General features: G+C 35.7%; 1 protein-coding gene across 6 annotated transcripts in view; it reads right to left on the bottom strand.

Annotated features, from left to right (window-relative positions):
* The window catches only part of NOL4 (nucleolar protein 4), a 417,551-nt gene that overhangs the window by 329,312 nt on the left and 66,766 nt on the right, over positions 1-21,473 (bottom strand). For 4 of the 6 annotated variants that reach the window (XR_009250991.1, XM_058692391.1, XM_058692392.1 and 1 more), the window contains exon 2: positions 3,054-3,203. Coding sequence is in view for 4 of the 6 variants with exons in the window: in XM_058692391.1 (XP_058548374.1) it covers positions 3,054-3,203 (150 nt within the window). In the remaining 2 variants the exon portion in view is untranslated. Of the gene's footprint in view, positions 1-2,008; positions 2,072-3,053; positions 3,204-21,473 lie in introns of those variants that run through there. The other 2 variants (XM_058692399.1, XM_058692394.1) reach the window with 2 other exon arrangements.

Here is a 21,473-nt window from a genome sequence, read left to right as displayed (position 1 = left end):
AATTACTAAACACACTTAACATTCAATTTTCAGTACTAAGATTTATCTTCAATTCAAATGTAAGTGATATTTGAATGAGCCATTCCTCCTCTCCATTCTGTTAATACAGATAATCAAGAGTGGACTATCGTCAAATATAAGGAAGGAAATACATTTAATGCAGCAATAATAGTTCATGTATATGCAAGGAAAAATGCAGAAAAAAAGCAAAGACCTAAAAGACACTAGAATTCCCCAATGACTGAACAAAATAATTATGATAGCCTTTACATATTCCTAAAATGTGTCATTTTATGTGGATTTTTAAAAAGAGCTCATGAGTAGGACACATACCCTCCAATTTTATCTATAATCAGGTCAGATTGTGATAACAGTTAAGTTGTATAATGCCTAGATATTTCAAGGAATGACAATACCGCAGATAGATAAAAACAAATAGCATTCAAAAGTTAATCCAATATTAAAGGACCACCATTTCCTGCAGAGTGAAAACATAGAAAGATTTGCAAAAAAGGCAAAGTAAATAAAATGATCACTAAATCTATTGATAATATTATTAAAACAATATGAAACGCTTTAATGATTAGTTGTATAAGTATGATTTCTTGGCCATGTAGCAAAAGGGAGAAAAAAGGTCAATAAACATAATCATGCATGCGCTATGACTAATGTGTTAGAAGTAGAAAAAAATCTTAAACTTAATGGGAACCATTGTAATTGCAATTGGTATCTAGCTAATTCTACCAATGACTAGCCAATTCTAGCATTAGTCTTGAGAATTAAACACTGACCCAACAGTGTAGGGCCCTAGTACCACTAAACCATTCCATTTCAAATTGCATTTAGTTTTATGCCCTGTTAGTTGAACATTTATATTAAATTTTAACATTAGACTTAATTTATTATAGAGTGATATGCACAGTTTTGCTGGCATTGCAGTGGTTCTTTTTGTTCTATGATGCATTATTACTCTATAAAATGGAAATCTTTCCTAATTAGGATTCAATTAAGAGAAAGCAGGAGGTAAAAGATTATGCCAAGAAGAATCTTCATGATATTAGTGAAGGGTGAAAATATCTTAGATGTGGAAATTAAAAATAAACTTGGGAAAGGATCTTCAAATAGGATGTTCTCAAGAGGGAATGGATGATGTTTCAGTGCTACTTATATGTCCAAAGTTGGTATTTCCACCCCAAAATGCATACAATATCTTCATAATGTTAATGCAAAATAATACATGTTGGAAACATGTTTACCAATTTATTGGAAGTGTCTAGCAAGAATCATGGCAAGGGATCACATTCCCTACATTTCATCTAAGAAAACGGTGAGAGTTGGGTCTACATCATGTTTCCGTTTCAGTTAAAGGTGTCTAATAAATACACTTCAAAGATTAAATCATATTAAATTGCTTTTGGCACCTAAACGGATTTGGCTGCCACACTACTACTGACAATGAAGCCACTTTTTTGTTGACACGTTTGTTTCCATTTCACAACTGGACTTATCCATTCCTACCGTACGAAGTTCTATCAAGTTCAGGTAGCTATTTCATGAAAATGCATTATCTTAAGGGTACACAGTTAGTGATATTAGTAGATCGATGTATATTTTTTCCTGTTAATATCCAATATCCAAAGATAAAACCCTGGCTTAGGAGACAAGCAAAATGAGTATGTTCAGTAATATTAGTCTACATAAAAATATTTTAAGAAGCTAGGCCATTGTCATTAGTCATGATAAGAATGTCTCCTAGGATATGTAAGTCAAAAGAAAGTTTATGTGGCAGAATTATGTAAGGAAACTTACAATAGTGCCTGCCCACAAACCATGCAATTTGGAAACAGCCAAGAAACAAAACCATAGAGAAGGAGAGATAAATACAACATGTATTAGGGGTTATTATGCAACTACAAAGATTCAATATGACCCTGGAAATATAGCAAAAAATAGTTATGGAAAAGAAGCTATTTCTTATGCTCAGTAGCTAATTTTCAAACATATGTACCTGTATTTGAAACTTTGAGCATTTCACACATTTTTCTGTATCTGAAAAAAAAATGGATCCAGACTGATATTGTGTATCAATATAGCTGAAAACAGTCAATAAAAAGGTAGCCAAAAGCAAAGTTCAATAAGAATTCTAAAAAAGGATATTATTTTTGATTGCTGATAAAACACTTCTGATGTATACTTTGCTCATATTGGAAAAGAATAATTTACTGTTCAATTTTCCCAGAAAGGATGAAATATCTATAAGATGATTTCATAAAATGTTTGATTAAATAAAAGCTAGATTAAAATGTCTAGGTCAAACTGTATATATAATTAGAAACTTTAGAAATAAGATATAACTCCATTTTGAAAATATTGCAATATCTAACAATTAATTAAATCTATTTTCCACATAATTTACGATATACATAATTGTCTATTTTCATTTTAAAATGTTCAAGGGCATTGGATCTATGAAAACAACACATATATTTTAATCCTCTACTCCGGAAAATTAAGAAATGCATATTCTTCAGGACAAATGTATTTAATATAAGGTGACACAAGAAAAGTACATCAAATTTTCTTATCCATGTGAATATAAGTATTAAATGGAAATACTTATAATACACAATATGATTTGAAAGGAAGGAATGTTAAGACTATAGTGGTAGTACAAAAGTTCATATGACCCAGTCCATATATCATATATTTATGATCTGAATATATATTATGTATTGAATGTGTAACACAAATATATCTTTCCATTTGTGGGCATTTGACTGGGACTACCACATTTTACGTATATTTAAAGAAAACAAAATGAGAGTGCTAGAGACAGATTTAGATTATATGCAACAGACTTAGTGAATATACGACCAAAACAGAATCAGTAATAATAATAGTTTACATGTTGGGTGTGACCATGATATGGTCTAATTTATACTAAAGATAGACTATTTATAAATATTTAAACCATTTTCAACAAACATACATAATATCAAATTCCAAAATGCATGCCTTTCTATTTTCTGTGTTTTTTTTTTTTTTTAACTTACTGCTTTGTAAGTTCTCTTTTGTCCAGCATGTTTCCGAATTTGTTCTCCATTTGGCCCTGTTTCCACATGCATCGAATAGATAATGTCAAAGAAATCTTCAACCACAGCTACCCGCCGCAAAGACAGCTTCTCATCCACCCCTACACCATCCTGGAAACAAAACCAAAAAAAAAAATAAATAAATAAAATACACAAAATTAATAAAGAAATATATATTCACCACAAAGAGGTAGTTAAACAAAAACATGTTGATAAACTGAGCCAAATCATCTGATAGGAAACTTTAAAAACTTGTGAGTGAATATTGCATAATTTCACACATTTACATATAGAACTTTAAGAAATATGAAAAAAGATGGGGCGCCTGGGTGGCTCAGTCGGTTAAGCGTCCGACTTCAGCTCAGGTCATGATCTCGCGGTCCGTGAGTTCGAGCCCCGCGTCGGGCTCTGGGCTGATGGCTCAGAGCCTGGAGCCTGCTTCCGATTCTGTGTCTCCCTCTCTCTCTGCCCCTCCCCCGTTCATGCTCTGTCTCTCTCTGTCTCAAAAATAAATAAACGTTAAAAAAAAAAAATTTAAAAAAAAAAAGAAATATGAAAAAAGATATCTGGCATAGTGATCATGCTTACCCATAAATAACATCTTTTAAGTTTTATAATGACTTATTTCTTGCCATCAGCATAACATTCTTAAATTATTCTAAAACATATTTTAAGGCTTAGTAATTTTTATTACAATAATTTCATTCTAAATATTGATTCATTCGTCCAATCAATTTTATTGAGTTGCTGGGTACTGGAAGCTGTTATTAGAGAAATAAAAGAAATAATATGAAATCCCTAACCTTAAACACCATATAATTTAAGATTAGACTAAGGGGCACTAAGTGTTCAAGTTAAAAATGGAAGCTCTAGAGATAGTCTAGGTGTGAACTTTGGACCCTCCACTCAGAAATTGGATGTTTTGTGCAAATCACTGAAATTCCCCTAAATTTCACTCTTCTCAAATTTCAGTTTTCTCAATTGGAAAACAGAGATAATAGAGGCCGCTTCACAGAATTGTAATCAAATGAAGTAACAAAGGAAAAGGATGTGACCCAATTGGTTGGCATATAGTGAACACTTGACAAATAGCAGCTCTTGTCATTTTAATGATTGGGATAAAAATGTAAACAACATACTATAGGAGTTGAAAGAATAAAGGTATCACCTCCGGCTGAGGTAGCTTCTTGGAAGAAACACAATTTGATGTGAGTGGGAATTCACACAGGGTAAAAGCCATGGTGGTACAAAGTGTAGCAAAAAGCTCCCATAAATGATGAGAAGTAAGAAATTCATAAGAAAAGAATAAGAAATTAGGAATTAGACAAGAAAGACATTTAATCTTATATGAAAGCGTTTTCTATTTGCAAACACAGACATGCACACACGTGCATACACACACAATGTTCTTACGTGGACCCCGAGGCATAATCTGAAATAACATGATGTAGGCATTAATGTTGGTATACAGCATAAGAGAGTGATTAATCTGAGCTAAATTATTATGCAGTCAATGAGTCAAATGGTATATTTAAATAACTATACGTATATATTTAAATAACTACATATATATTCAAATACATATATATTCAAATATATGTGGATTGTGTATTTCACAATCTGTTAAATTTGAAGCACTCCTCCACAGTTACCTAGAATGCAGGTGATTCTTCATTAGGTTTATATCTTTCTCACTTATCTCCTTTAACATCTTAAGCCATCTCTTCTTCTATACTGGGTCTCATGGATAATCCCTTATTGTCTTGTGATACAAGACCAGCATATGTAGTGAAAGTACAGAGAAACTGCATGAAGCATGGCCGTAACTACCCCGAAAAACTGAGGTAGCTTAGAGTACAGTGCCTGGGAAGCACCATTTCAGATGCCCATCCCCCAATCACTCCAACCTACACCCACTCCTCAGAGAACATCCACTGTTCCTAGGCTAGATATCCAAATTTTAGCTCTTCCCACCAGCAAAAACACACATAAAATTTTGTCTTTTCTCCAACTCATAAAACTTACAGTTTCCTCTCGTTTCCTTTGCTGGATAATCAGAAACATAGTGACTGTATACAGTTAATAAAATATGAGCGACGTAGGAATCACAGCCTACTTACTCGCGCCTTCAACAATTATCCCAGAAAGACCAAATACATCGCCAAGCCTTCTACTAGGCACTAAAATTACCAATGTGTATGAGACAGATGATCAAGGTCTTTGTGGAGTTCACAGTCTAGTACAGAAAAAAAATATCAAATAATTGTTAGAGGTGTATACTGATTTCCTGTGACTTTGGTAATAAATTAGTACAAATAGGAGGCTTAAAACAAGAGAATTTATTTCCTCATAGGCCTGGAGGCCAGATGTCCAAATTCAAAGATGGTGGCAGAGCTGCACCCCCTCGGGCAGTTCTACAGGAGAATCCATTCTTGGTCTCTTCCAGTCTTGTGGCTGCTAGCATTCCATGCCTTGAGGCCATGTCACATTGCCTTCTTCTTTTTGATGTGTCTCTCCTCCGTGTGTCTCTTTCTCTTAATGACTCATTTTATCTGAAGGCATTTAGGTCTAACCAGATAATCCAGGGTAACCTCTTCACTCGCTATCCTTAACTTAATTGCATCTCTGAAGACTCTTTTTCTAAACAAGGTAACATTTACAAAATTCAGGGATTAAGACTTGAAATTTTTAGGTGGCTATCATATAACTACAGGTTGTATGAATTAGAGTACAGAATTAGAGTACAGAAGGTATAAATTGCGCTATGGGAACATATATAGGAAATGCTTCACCATCAGTGGTTAACATTTAGTATACTTTCAAGAAATCAGTGTTAATCAAGATAATATTGAAATCACATGCATTGGGGAAGGGAAATCAACTATTATCCTTCTGTCATATGGATCTGCTTGCAATTGTGATGAAGTTCAATTTACATCCACACTCATTAAAACTCAAAATTGCCATAACCAAGTAGGACAATCCCAGGTACGCAAGATTGGTTTAACATATAAAAATTAATTAAAGTTTATACATTTATTCTGAGAGTGTGTGCATGTGGGAGCTGGGGAGGGGCAGAGAAAGAGGGAGAGAGAGTGAATCCCAAGCAGGCTCTGTGCTGTCAGCACAGAGTCCAACACAGGGCTCCATCTCACGAACTGCGAGATCATGACCTGAGCCGAAATCATGACCTGAGCCTAAATCAACATTCAGATGTTTAACTGACTGAGCCATCCAGGTGCCCCCCAAATTAATTAATGTAATACACCATATTAAAGAATAATGGACAAAAAGCATACGATCACTTCAATAGATGCAGAAAAAGCATTTGACAAAAACCAACATACTTTCCTGAGAAAAACTCTTAATAAACTAGAAAGAAAATTTCTCATGATAAAGGGCATCTATAAAAACCCCATGACCAATATTTAATAATGAAAGATTGAATGCTTTCCCACTATGAATAGGAGCAAAACAAGAATGTCTGCTCTAGCCACTGCTATTTAATATTTTACTGGAGGTACAATTAGGCAAAATAAAGAAAAAGGAAAAGGAAAAGGAAAACAAAAAGAAAAAGGGGAAGAAAAAGGGAAAGGGAAAGGGAAAGAGAAAGAGAAAAAGAAAAAGGAAAAGGAAAGGAGGAAGGAAGGAAGGAAGGAGGGAAGGAAGGAAGGAAGGAAGGAAGGAAGGAAGGAAGGAAGGAAGGAAGGAAGGAAGGAAAGAAAGTTAGTTCACCTAGATTGAAAAGAAGGAAGAAAAAACTATCTCTATTTGTATATGACATGATCTGGTATATAGGAAACTCTGTGGAATCCACCAAATAACTGTTAGAATTAATAAGTGAGTTCAGCAAATTTGAGGTTCACAAGTAATATATAAAAATCAATTGCATTTCTGTTCATTAGCAATAAAAAACCCAAAAATGAATTTGGAAAATCATTTCATTTACAATGGCATCTAAAAATTAGAATACAAGACATAAATTTAGACAAAAAGTTTAAAAAAAAGTGCAGGCCTCATACATTGAAAGATACAAAACATTGTTATAAAAACTTCTAATGACCCAAATAAATGGAAGAATAGCCTATGCTCACAGAGCGGAGGCTTGATATTGTTAAGATGGTAATATTCCAAAAACTTACTTACAAATTCAGTGTAATCCCCATTTAAAAATTCTGGCTAGTTTTTTGCAGAAATTGACAAGTCAAAGTTTATATATCAATGCAAGTTACTTAGAATAGCCAAAATAATATTTGAAAAGAAGAAATTTGGAAGTCTCATACTTCTTGACTTCAAACTTACTATAAATCTTACATAATAGACAACATGGTACTGGGCATGAGAACAGATATATAGATCAATGGGACAGAATTGAGATTCCAGAAATAAACCTTTACACTCATTTTCAATTCATTTTATTTTATTTTTTTTTTTTCAACGTTTTTTATTTATTTTTTGGGGACAGAGAGAGACAGAGCATGAACGGGGGAGGGGCAGAGAGAGAGGGAGACACAGAATCGGAAACAGGCTCCAGGCTCCGAGCCATCAGAGCCCCAGAGCCTGACGCGGGGCTCGAACTCACGGACCGTGAGATCGTGACCTGGCTGAAGTCGGACGCTTAACCGACTGCGCCATCCAGGCGCCCCTCAATTCATTTTAAATAGGAGTGTCAAAACAATGCAGCAGGGAAAAAATAGTCTTTTCAACAAATGGTACTGGAACAACTGGATACCCACATGCAAAAGAATGACATGGAATCCCGACCTCACACCATACATAAAAATTAAGTCAAAATGAACCATAGACCTAAATGTAGAAGCTAAAACTTAAAATTCTTTAAAAAATAAACCATACAGAGAAGTAAATGTTTTTAAACTTAGGTAAGGCAAAGTTATCCAAGTTATAAAATCAAAAGTAAAAACAACAAAAGAAAAATTAATTGAACTGTATTAAAATTAAAAAAAATTTATGCTGAATATGGTACCATCAAAAAAGTGAAATAACCCACAGAACTGGGAGAACATGTTTGAAAATCATATATCTGATAAGGGGTTAATAGCCAAAATATATAAAGGACACGTTCAACTCAATAGCTAAAAATACAAACATTCCAATTACAAAAATAGGTAAAGGATCTGAATCATCATTTCCAAAGACACCCAAACAGACAACACGTACATGAAAAGGTACTCAACATCACTAACCATCAAGTAAATGCAAATCAAAACCACAATGAGATATCACTTCATACATGTTTGAATAACTACTATCAAAAGGACAAGAAATAACAAATGTTGGTGAGGATGTGGAGAATAGTGATCCCTTGCACTCTGCTGGTGGGAATGTAAACTGGTGCAGAACTATGAAAAACACTATGGTATGGATATTCCTCAAAAAGTTAAAAATAGAACTACCATATGATCCAGCAATTCCAGTTTTGGGTTTATCCAAAGGTAACAAAAACACTAACTCAAAAAGATACATGCACCCTCATTTTCATTACAATAGCTATGAGTGTTGGGAGAAAATAGTCATGAAAGCAACCTAAGTATCTATCTGTTGATGGACAAATGGATAAAGAAAATGTGGTCATATGTATATAAGCCACATTTTGTGCTACCACATAATTGTGGTATTATACACACACACACATAGAATATTTTTCAGCCACAAAAAAAAAGGGAAATCTTGCTATTTGCAACAACATGGATGGTTCTTGAGGATACTGTGCTAAGAGAAATAAGACAAAGACAAATACCATATGATTTAACTTACATATGGAATGTAAAAAAACAAGCAAACAAACAAAAAACCAAACTCATAGATACAAAGAACAGACTGGTGGTTACTAGGGTCAGGAAGTAGGATGTGGATTAAATGGGTAAAGATGGTCAAAATTTTGAAGGTATAAACTTCTAGCTATAAAATAAATAAATCCTGGGGATATAATATATTGCATGGTTACTATAGATAATAATATTGTATTACATTTTTGAAATTGCTAAGATCTTAAAAGTTCCTATCATAAAAAAAGAGTTGTAACTATGGGTGGTGGTGGATATTAACCAGACCTATTGTGGTGATCATTTTGATACATGTCTCATTACATATAATCATTGTAATCATATAATCATTATATATCTACACCATAATCATTATGTTGTATACCTAAAACAAAAAAAATTGTAAAGATTTTGAATAAACATTTCCCCAAAGAAGATGTTCCAATGGCAAGTAAGCACAAGAAGAAATGATCGACAGAATTAGTAATCAGGGAAACATAAATAAAAATTTCAATGAGATACTACTTCACATTGACTAGGATTGCTACAATCAAACATAAGTATAGGCAAAGATATGGAGAACTTGGACCTCTCATGCATTGCTGGTGGATATGCAAAGTGATGCAGGTGCTTTGGAAAGTCTGACAGGAACTTGAAAATTTAACAGATTTACCAGATGACTGAAAAAGCCCTAAGTACACACATATATTCAAGAGAAATTAAAACATAGGCCCACAGAAAATAAATTGTACAAAATCCAGCAGCATATCCATTACAGCAAAAAAATAGAGATAATAAAATGCCTCTGAACTGAATATATAAACAAAATGTGGTATAAGCATACTAGGAAATATTATTCTGACATAAAAAGGGATAAAGTATTGATCCATGCTATGCCATGGATGAAATGTGAAGATATAAAGCTAAATTAAAGAAGCCAGACACAACAAAAGACACCTATTACTTGATTCGTTTTATAAGAAGTGTCCAGAAAAGGCACATTTACAGATGTGAAGCAGATGCTTTGAACTAGGAAGAGGAGTGTATGGGGATTGACTGCTACTGGTTACAAAGAAGGGACTTTAGTAGGGACAAAATGTTCTAAAATTAGATGATGTTGGTGATGGTTTTATATCCTGTGAATATACTAAAACATTAAATTGTGTACTTTACGTGGATGAATTACATGGTGTGTGTTATGCCTCAAAAACACCGTGGAAATACGCAGTCTCCAATAGCTTTGAATTTTAATTTCTTTTTTGTTTTATTTTATTGTATTTTAAATATGCATTTTTAAATTTTAAAAAAATTTTTGAGGGGCGCCTGGGTGGCTCGGTCGGTTGGGCGTCCCACTTCGGCTCAGGTCATGATCTCACGGTCCGTGGGTTCAAGCCCCGCGTCACGCTCTGTGCTGACCGCTCAGAGCCTGGAGCCTGTTTCAGATTCTGTGTCTCCCTCTCTCTCTGCCCCTCCCCTGTTCATGCTCTGTCTCTCTCTGTTTCAAAAATAATAAACGTTAAAAAAATAATAATAAAAAAAAAATTTTTGAGTATGGTTGACACACAATATTACATTAGTTTCAGGTGGACAACACGGTGATTCAAATACTCTACATTACACTGTGCTCACCACAAATGTAGCTACCATCTGTCACCATACAACACTATTCCACTATCACTGACTATATTCCCTATGCTGTGCCTTTTATTCCTGTAACTTATCCATTCTATAACCGGAAACGTGTATCTGCCCCAACTCTCCCCATCCATTTTGCTCATCTCTCCAACCCCTTTCCCTTTGGCAACCACCAGTTTTTTCTCCATATTTATAGGTGTGATTCTGCTTTTTGTTTGTTTATTCATTTCTTTTGTTTTATACATTGCACATGAATGATATTACATGGCATTTGTCCGTCTCAATCTGACTTATTTCACTTAACGTAATGCTGTCTATTACCATTTGCAACAACACAGATTTTAATTTCAAAGAGGCCAGGGGCGCCTGGGTGGCTCAGTCGGTTAAGCGTCCCACTTCAGCTCAGGTCATGATCTCACAGTCCGTGAGTTCAAGCCCCACGTCAGGCTCTGTGCTAACAGCTCAGAGCCTGGAGCCTGCTTCGGGTTCTGTGACTCCTTCTCTCTGCCCCTTCGCCTCTCACGCTCTTTCTCTCTCTAAAAAATAAATAAACATTAAAAAAAAAACCTTAATTTCAAAGAGGCAAAACATCAAAAAAGGAGTTCATACAATACAATTCTAACAGTCTGCACACCCATAAATGTAGAGTGAAAATGGAAACGGCTAAATCACCAAGGCTTATAGCAGTGCGTTGGTATACACAAGGTTTTTTTAAAATTTTTTTAATGTTCATTTATTTTTGACACAGAGAGAGAGCATGAACAGGTGAGGGTCAGAGAGAGGGAGACACAGAATCCAAAGCAGGCTCCAGGCTCTGAGCTGTCAGCACAGAGCCCGACGTGGGGCTCGAACTCCAGACCGCGAGATCATGACCTGAGTCAAAGTCGGACGCTCAACCGACTGAGCCACCCAGGTGCCCCATACACAAGGTTCTTATAAATTTTAATAACATAAGGATGTGTAGCATACAACTTATAAATAATAGCAAAATACGTAATACTTTTTACTGTAAATTCCATATAGACAACTAATTCTCACAGAATGCTTTCATTGACTTGTGTTCAATTCTTGGTCAGCAAAACCAGCCTATTTTATTCAAACCATGATAATGTCAAATGGAATTTCATTGCAGACTTCTTCCTAATAAGTTCTTTTGTAACTTGACATGGGATGTACTTTACTGTTGTACTATTTCTCCCTTGTATAAATTTTATTAAACTGAGACTTCTTTGAGCTTCAGCACTATGGCCATAAGCAGAACAATAAATCCAGCCCTGATGTGTGGTACTTGCTGATTTCCGTGGCGTAAGTACTTCCACCGAAGAATATTTCAAGATACCAGTGTGAAGTCACCGAGCCCAGAGTTAGGAAGAGATGCACGACAGCATAGCAGTCTGGTGAAAATACCACATAATAGACCAGAAAAGCTACCTCAAGAATATGAATAATAGGGAGCCTGGGTGGCTCAGTCAGTTAGGTGTCTGACTCTTGATTTCAGCTCAGGTCATGGTCTCACAGTGTCATGAGTTCAAGTCCCGCATCGGGCTCCGTGCTGGCAGCACAGAGCCTGCTTGGGATTCTCTCTCTCCCTCTCTCTCGGCCCCTCCCCCACTCATGCTGTCTCTGTCTCCCTCAAACCAAAAATAAATAAACTTTAAAAAACAAGAGTATGAATAATAATAACATAACTAGGCAGTGATACATTTTGAGTTTCTACCACCTCTCAGAGTAAATAGCTTACTAAGTTCATATCCCTTAATGTTTAATAATGGCTGTTTCACAAATGGCTTATAAAATTCCTGAAAATGTAACAATTAGCTCTCTCAAATTGTACAAACTAGCCCCAGGATACCACTGTTTTTATGTCATTCAAGATGAGTGACATATTTAACGAATTAAGTGAATATTTTATAGCGCAGTTCCTGTAGTCAACCATTGACATAAAAAGCCTTAGATAACAAGAATTCAAAAAACTAACTAATCTAACATAACACTTGAGGGTGCTATAAAACATAGGTACTATTGGAAAAATTTTATGTTAAAGTTAACATGATAGCAAAACTAATCAAATTTGTAAATGGAATGTGTGATGGCAGGTCTGTGCTCAAAAAATTATGGTTTATTCAATGTCCTAATTGTATTATATTAACACACTAAAATGCTATTGAAAGAAGATAATAGTTAAGCTCAAAAATGAATCACCCTTACTTCACTTCCTGCTAGCTTACTAACAGCCCATCAGTCAGATAACATACATACACAAAAAAATTTAAGGCAAACGTGAATTTGGTAAATGAGAGACACAAAGTTTAGAGACACTAACATGATTATAGTGAAATCAATATGCCATTATGTTAAAAGACTATCGTAAAAGATTTTCATGTCTTTTCTTGGCCTTACAGGAGCTATTTAGAAAACACTATTCCTAAGTTTCAAATTCAACTTCTTTCGAAATTCCTCATTTCCAATTACATTATGAAGCTAAACAAGAACTGATGGGAACACAACCATTCAGGGATCTCTCTCCTGCAATCCTTCCTGACTCCCATTCTCCACAGAGGGGTATATCTGCTTGCACCAATATTAAGCTCTGGTAAGATACACATAGACATTGACACTAATATGTCACTCAAGTATATTCAGATAATTTGTGAGAATTTTCTGCTCCATTAAAGAAAAATATTTGAAAGTCAAATTTTTGATACATCAAATAAAACATCTACTGGCATAATTATATTACACAATTCAAACTAAGGCCAATATAACACATTTACTGTTTAGGAATCAGTGAGTGAAAATAGTGATCTCACCTGTCCTTCTTCAGTCTAGTTGTTATCAAACAGCTATCTTAAATGACAAAATTATCATGATAAATTTGATGGGATGGCAATTTTAGTGAAATATTTACAAATAAAAGCAGTATGAAGCTCTGTCAATTTATAAACAACAAATAAAACAACATAATAAAGAAAAAAAGGGTTCCAACATTCAATATTCAAGAGTCCTAAACTCAAAGATTTATAGAGACCATCTGCAAAAAATTGAAATTTTGCCAATACTTTTCAAAGTGCCACCTAAACTGAAAGGTACCCTTGTGCTCCTACTCTACTCAGTTGACTGTATAAGTTCATTTTCCATTGGCAAGTCTGTTGTCCTATGCTGAGATAAAGCAATGGGGGAATGGGAGAAGAGGAGGATTCAGTCTATGAATATGGAAAGGGACCCAAATTTGGCGTAACTTGCTGTAACTACCTAAGGGTGATCCCTTGGAATATAATTCTGCAGGACGGATGCAATCAGAAAGTCCAGGAGTGGGGCAGTATGAGTAAGTATAAAGTATTGGCAAGGCTTAAGAAATTACTTCTACTGGGTTGCCCGAGTGGCTCAGTCAGTTGAGCGTCAGACTCTTGGTTTTGGCTCAGGTCATGATCTCATGGTTGGTGGGTCCAAGCCCCACCTTGGGTTCTGCATTGATGCTGAAGGTACAAGAGCCTGCTTGGGATCCTCTCTCTCTCTCCCTCTCTCTCCCTCTCTCTCCCTCTCTCTCCCTCTCTCTCAGTCTCTCTCTCTCTCTCTCTCTCTCTCTCTGCCCCTCCCCTGCTCATGCTCCATCTTTCTTTCAAGATAAAGAACTTTTTATTTTTTTTTAAGAAATTACCTCTACTATGTGCAAGATACTGTGATAGATTACTTTAGCTAATTCCAAAGAAAAACTCATAAGCTGTTTCCCTTCCTGAAGGAGGTTGCAGTCTACCATTAGTTTAGATGAGTAGGTCAAAAGAGACTATAACAAGTAGAGCATGATAAATCCAACATGCTCTAAAACTGGTTCCCAATCTTGGCTGCACATTGAAATCTCCTGGTGAACTTTGAATTTCTGATACCTAGGTCTTTTCTCCAGAGAATGTGATTTAACAGATCATGGGTGCACTTGGGCAAGGGAGTTTTTAACATCTTCAGGGATTCTAATATGCAGTAAAGGTTGAGAAATCAGGAGAGGAGTTAGTTACAGATACGAATGAAACATGGGGCGCCTGGGTGGCTCAGTCAGTTAAGGGACCGATCCTGATTTCGGCTCAGGTCATGATCTCACAGTTTGTGGGTTTGAGCCCCTCATTGGGGTCCATGCTGTCATTGCGGAGCCTGCGTGAGATTCTCTTTTTTTCTCCCTGCCTTGCCCCTGCTTGCTCTCTCTCTCTCAAAATAAATAAATAAACATTTGAAGCAAACAAACAAAAAAAAAGAATGAAGCAGAATTATGGGGTAGACCCGATGTGGTCATGGATGTCAGTTCAGTTAATACGTTATCGAAGATGTAGTGAGAAACCATTACAATGGTTTTCAACATGAGAATCACAAAATCAGACCAGTGCTTTAAAGCAACTACTATAACAGTAACGTGTACAGCATATCCAGATTAAATAAGAGCGATTGTAACAAGAGGGGAAGGGAAGGGGCAGGTGAGAGAAATTTTGGGAAGGAAAAATTCAGCCATTCCTGGGGACTAAATGTGAAGGTTTATTGAAGAAATCAATGAATGAATTTACGAAGGAGAGAAATGAATGAGACCCCCCCCCCAAAAAAAAGGGAAAAATAAAGAGTAAAATGAAAGAGTAAAACTGGTAGATGAAATAAGAACTACAAGGCTGAGGACAGCATGGGAGGTGGGAGTGGAACGAGTGATAGCAACAGCTGCTGCTGTGCATGAAGCTGTCCCTGTGCTCAGGCAGTCCCCGCTGATATGGTGCAAGGTGTAAGCAAGGTCCTTCACCCTTGTAACAACTCTCTGGGGCAGGCTCAGTTACTGTTCCCAATTTACATACAGGAAAGCTGGCATTGGGAATATAAGTAACTTTCTCCAATCACTAGGTTGTGCTAGGATACAAATCCAGGGCTGGGGGCTCAAGCAGTCATCCCCTAGTAATAGGAAAGAGACATGAAATATACATTTCCACTCTCATTCCAGCACAAAGTGCTAATTTTCAAAGTGGTCATCTGCAGCCCTAACCTCCCTTTTTTAACCTTAGGGGAAGATCCTGCTATTTGGCCCTCACCTCTTCCTCTTCAGTTCACTCATATATTTAAAAACAAGTTCTGGTAGAGTAAATACTTTGTAAGACACCTTCAGCCAAAAAAAAAAAAAAAAAAAACCAAAACAAAAAAAACAAAACAAAACACACACACAAAAAAAACCAAAACAAAAAACTCCACAAAACTTTGATTTTATCAGTTACTGAAGAAATGCACTCTAATTTTAAGTAAAATGTTTATAACCCAAATTAAGAACTTTTAGGTTGCAGCATTCTTTAACATCTTCTAAAGTGTTTAAGTTACTAACTGTATTTTTAAAAAGGAGACAAGGTAACTTGTAGAATTTTAAATGGACAGTATTTGTGTGTGTGGGGGGGGGGGGGAACCACTGCAGAATAAAAGCAGCATAAAGAGAAAAATGTAGTATTTCAACCTAAAGTACTTCAACTGAAAAATATGTTTTTGGGAAAGGCAAACCTATACAAAATTTATTAATTTTTGTACCAGCAATTCATTTGTAAAAACAGAAAATTTAATTCCACTTCTTTCCAAAATTGATGATCTATTCAAGAAAACAGTACTGAATTCCAAGTTTATGTTGCTTCAATGAGAAGATAATTACAATTATTTATGGAGAATATTCATCCTCTCTTTGGCACAAACAGAAATCCAAGTTACTAGGAGGCCAATCCCTGCCAGCACAAAGAAGTCTGGAAAAACACTGATTTGCCATATGTTCAGATGCTGGCAAAATGAACTTTACTCGTCAGACACTCTTTTACAGTAGTGACTTTTCACCACTTCCCTGACCCAGACCGCTGTTGCCCTGGAAATACAAAGAACTTGTGATTCTGAAGTACTGATTAACCAGTTATTATTTAGGTTGCCTATTTCCTGGCTTTCGATTATTTCACTGCACTACCCTCATTAATGATTTATGCAGCATTTGAGCAAAAAGGTAAAAAACTAATTTTCTCCCCTTGAAAACCAATGTGTTCAAGATAAATTTAGGGTTCATCCAAAGACTGAATCATTTGCACTACCTTTTTTGGTCATCACTATGGATAATTCAGTACTTGGTTGTAAGTGGGAAGCACAACAGTACCTTCTTGCATTTTTCCTTCACTAGCAGACCTATTCATTACCTAACACTGCTAAATCCCTTTTATTCCTTTAGTACTAACAACCAGAGCAAGGCAAATAAAAATGAGTTTTAGAGATTCTAATACTCATTACAAACTTGATTTAAACAATTAATAGATCAAAGATGTATGGTGCCCATGGCCAATGGCCTATAATGCATGAGTATATTTGTAAGGAGATGCTAACAGGACAACAAAAAATAATGTAAAGCCTCTACAGTTAAGAAGCCAATCTTGTGAGTCATAATCCCAGAATAAAGAGAGAAAGACTTAGTTTTAGGAAAATTCCAAGAATAGTAATTGAGTTAGGTACATATGGACACAAAGTAAGAATTTTTTACCTAATTACAAGGAAAGGAATTAGAGCCTGGAGAGAAAGATTCTTCACTTCTAACTTGATCAGAAGACCTACAAAAGAGTTCCACTGAAAAGTCAAGGTGAAGACTTAACTAGTGAGATGTGTGAGATCTTTGTCAAAACTTTAGTATCATTCTTCCCCAAGAATCCAAACACATTCTATGTTATGTGTTACTCTATCATTATGATAATGATCACTTTGATTAATGGTATTGTTACCTAGATTCACAATCTAAAATTCAGAATCTTTCTCTCATCTAGTAATCAAATAATTTTACTTCTGTACTGGCTCTCCAATCCACTCTTGTCCCTGTTTCTACTGGATTCCTTATTTACTAGCCCAGGAAATGATTTTGGGAGCCTAAACCAGGAATTACAAATAGGTTTCATTACATGTGCCAAATATATTTTTGACACTGGCTACCAGTATGTAAACGCCTCGTTTTGGCTTGGTGAAAAGAATGCTTTTATGGGTTAGGTTAGTATTGTCTACCACGGGCTCAAAAGTCTGAGATGGCATATGTACTGAGCTTCTGCCAACGCTGGCTTAGATTATGGAAACAGTATTCTTTTTATCATTTTTCCATTAATTTCTTACTGTTCCAATGTGTCCTCAAATTGCTAAAATGATCTTTATTTAAAAATTATAACTACATCAAAAAATAAACAATTAAAAAATTAAAAAAATTATAACTACGCCAACTTATGATTTATAAATTTCTACTTGACTCTCATGCCTATGAAACAAAGCTCAAACTCCTTAACTTATTATACACTTAAGTCTTCTTAATTTGGCCCCAATTTATTTACCACTACTTCCCTATATCCTGTCATTCCAACACACTCTAATCACATTAACCTTCTCAACTTACCCTGAAAATGCTGTAAAACTCATGATATGACTTCTCCATTAGAATCTAAGCTTTCTATGGGCAAAGAGTGAATTTGTCTTTTTCCAAGGACCTAAAATTGTACCGAGCAGAGAATAAATGCACTATAATTTTGAGCAGAAAAATGAATGAATTAAGACGTGAATAGATTAACATTTTCTGCTTTCTCCCTAGAATGTCTTTCTTCAACTGGGAAGCTCTTGTCTACCCTTCAAAACCCAACTCACATGTCCAGTCTTCCAGGAAGCTTTCTTTGACCCCTTAAATCTAAGTTACCTACTAATTCCCCTGTGCTTCTATATCCCTCTGTTCATTCCTGTTTTTAGCATTTAATATGCTATTTTTGTTCATTTTTTCTTTTTTATAATTTACATACAGTGAAATGCTCAGATCTTAAGTATACTGTTCAGCCAGTTTAGGCAAATGCATCAAACAACAAACATTTCCATTCCACTAGATAGACGTTTCATACTCTTTGTCAACCTCTTCACCGTTGATTTCAATCACCAGAGGTTACTATTTGCCTGTTCCAAATGTTTATATAAGTCATCTGAGATGACAGATGCGTATTTGTGTACTTGTTCATGTCTCATGTCTTGAATTTAGCATAATAATCTAGAGATTTATTCATGTTTTTGTTTATATCACTAGTCCCTTCTTTTTATTACTGAATAATATTTCCTTGCATGGCTAAGCCATATTTTGCCCATTTTCCAGTTGATGGGCATTTAGGTTGGTTCTAGTTTGGCACTATTATAAAAATAGCTACTATGTTGTATTTTAAATGATCTCATCACTATAAGATCCTTACTTTGCACAATGAACCCACAGAAGATGCTTGGTGATAATTATTTTTGATAATTATTTTGAAATTGTAATACCTACAGTAGTCTTTGGTATATAATACTTGATCAGTAAACATTCAATTAGGGTATAGCTTGTGTCTCTCTAGCCAGGATATTTGTAGAATCTCTTTGCCAAACAGTTGGCTCATGCTATCAGTATTGGTAAGTGGTGAGTTATGCCTCTTTGAGGCAAACTACCATATTCCATTTACTTCCTAAGTTTCCTTCGGCAATTCCCTTATATTTCTCTGGGACTTGGTGTCCTCATCTATAACATGAAGATAATTATAGCACTTATCCAATTGGTTTGATTTGAGGTTTACTTGAAGTATGCATGGAATTTAATAAGCACTCAACTCTATTATAATCTGTGTCCTTCAAATATCTGAGTAAGCCTTTTAGATAAAGAGATGGATTTTGGGTATGGTTCCTAAAAAAAAGGGGGAATAAAAAGCACCAAGAAGAGCCAACACAATACTAATGAAGAACAGTCAAAGGACTAACACCACCCAACTTCAACACTTAATATAAAGCTAGAGTAATCAACACAGTGTCACACTGGCTAAAGAAAAGGCAAACAGATCAATGAAACAGAAGATGAAGTGCAGAAACAGACCCATATAAATATAGTCAACTGATCTTTGACAAAGGAGCAAAGGCTGGGTGGCTCGGTCGGTTCAGCGTCCCACTTAGGCTCAGGTCATGATCTCACGGCTCATGAGTTTGAGCCCCGCCTGGGGCTCTGTGCTGACAGCTCAGAGCCTGGAGCCTGCTTCATATTCTGGGTCTCCCTCTCTTTCTCTGTCCTCTCCCGCTCATGCTGTCTCTCTCTGTCTCTCAAAAATAAATAAACATTAATTTTTTTTTAATAAAAAGAAATTTTTAAAAAGGAGCAAAGGCAATACAATAAAGAAGAGTCCTTTTAACAAATAGTGGTGGAGTAACTAGATAGGCACATGCAAAAAAAAAAAAAAAATTAATCCAGACAGAGACCATACACTCTTCACAAAAATTAACTCAAAATGGATCACAGACCTAAATGTAAAACTCAAAACAATAAAACTCCTAGTAGATAATACAGTAAGAAATCTAGATGACCTTAGGCATGGTAATGATTTTTCCACACAACACCAAAGGTACTATGGATGAAAGAAATAACTGGCAAGCTGGACTTCATTAAAATTAAAAACCTCTGCTCCCTGAGAGACATTGTCAAGAGACTGATGAGGCAAATCACAGATGGGAAGAAAATATTGGCAAAAGGCATATCTGGTAAAATATTGTTATCCAAAATACACAAAGAACTCTGAAATTCCAACAATAAGAAAATGCATAACCTGATTTAAAAATGGGCGAAATATCTGAACAAATGCTTCATCATGGAAGATGTACAGACAGAAAGCAAGCATATGAAAAAATGTTCTGTATCATATGCCATTAGGAAAATGCAAGTTAAAATTAGAAGATACCACTACACGCTTATTAGAGTGGCATAACTTCAGTACGCTGACGACTCCAAATGCTGGCAAGGATGTGGAACAACAGAAGTTCTCATTCACTGCTGGCAGGAATGCAAAATGGTACAGCAACTTAGGAAGACGGTTTGGCAGTTTATTAACAAAACTAAACATTCTCTTACCATATGATCCAGCACTTGTGCTCCTTGGTATTTATCCAAAGGCGTTGAAAACTTACGGCTACAAAAACCTGCACACGGAAGTTGATAGCAGCTTTATTCAGAATTGCCACAACTTAGTAGCAACCAAGATATCCTTCAGTAGGTGAATGGAAAATAAATTGTGGTACAACCTGTGCTAAATGAAATGAGCTACCAAGCCATGAAAAGACATGGAAGAAATGTAAATGCATATCACTAAGTGAAATAAGACAATCTGAAAAGGGCACACACTGTATGATTCCAGATATATGAATATTCTAGAAAAGGCAAAATTATGGAGACAGCTGCCGTCATGAAGATCAGTCGCCAGGGGTAAGAAGGGAGGGAGGAAAGGAAGGATGAATAGATGAAGCATATAACATTTTCAAAGCAAACTATTATTTATAATATTGTATTGGTAAATATGTGTCATTACACATTTGTCAAAACCCACAGAATGTATACAAAGAATGAATCTTAATGTAAAATTATGGGCTTTTGATGATAATGGTATGGCAGCACAGGTTTACTGATTGTAACAAATACACCAGTCTGGTGTGGGATTTTGATAAGGGGGGAGGCTTATACATGTGGGAGGGCAGGGCATATATGGGAAATCTCTGTAGTTTTTGCTCAATAAAACAAACCTAAAATTGACCTTAAAAACAAAGTCTATTTAATTTTTTTTAAATATTTATTTATTTTTGAGAGAGAGAGAGAGAGCACAAGCAGGGGAGTGGCAGAGAGAGAGGGAGACACAGAATCGGAAGCAGGCTCCAGGCTCTGAGCTGTCAGCACAGAGCCCCATGAGGGGCTTGAACCCACGAACTGTGAGAGCATGACCTAAGCCGAAGTCGGGCTCTCAACCGACTCAGCCACCCAGGTGCCCCCAAAACAAAGTCTATTTAAAAGAAAAGGCCATGGACTGGTTTTGAGAAGGAAAGCATTGCTTCTTTGTGTAACCACTGTGGAAAGATATTTAAGTGGACCAAAAACCAGCTCAAGGAATTTTTTGCAAAATACCCTTGGTCAATTAAAAAA

Source organism: Neofelis nebulosa, chromosome 11 (genome assembly GCF_028018385.1).
Source record: "Neofelis nebulosa isolate mNeoNeb1 chromosome 11, mNeoNeb1.pri, whole genome shotgun sequence".
Lineage (NCBI taxonomy): Eukaryota > Metazoa > Chordata > Mammalia > Carnivora > Felidae > Neofelis > Neofelis nebulosa.
Note: the sequence above shows the minus strand (reverse complement) of the source record. Positions and strands in the feature narration are given on the sequence as shown.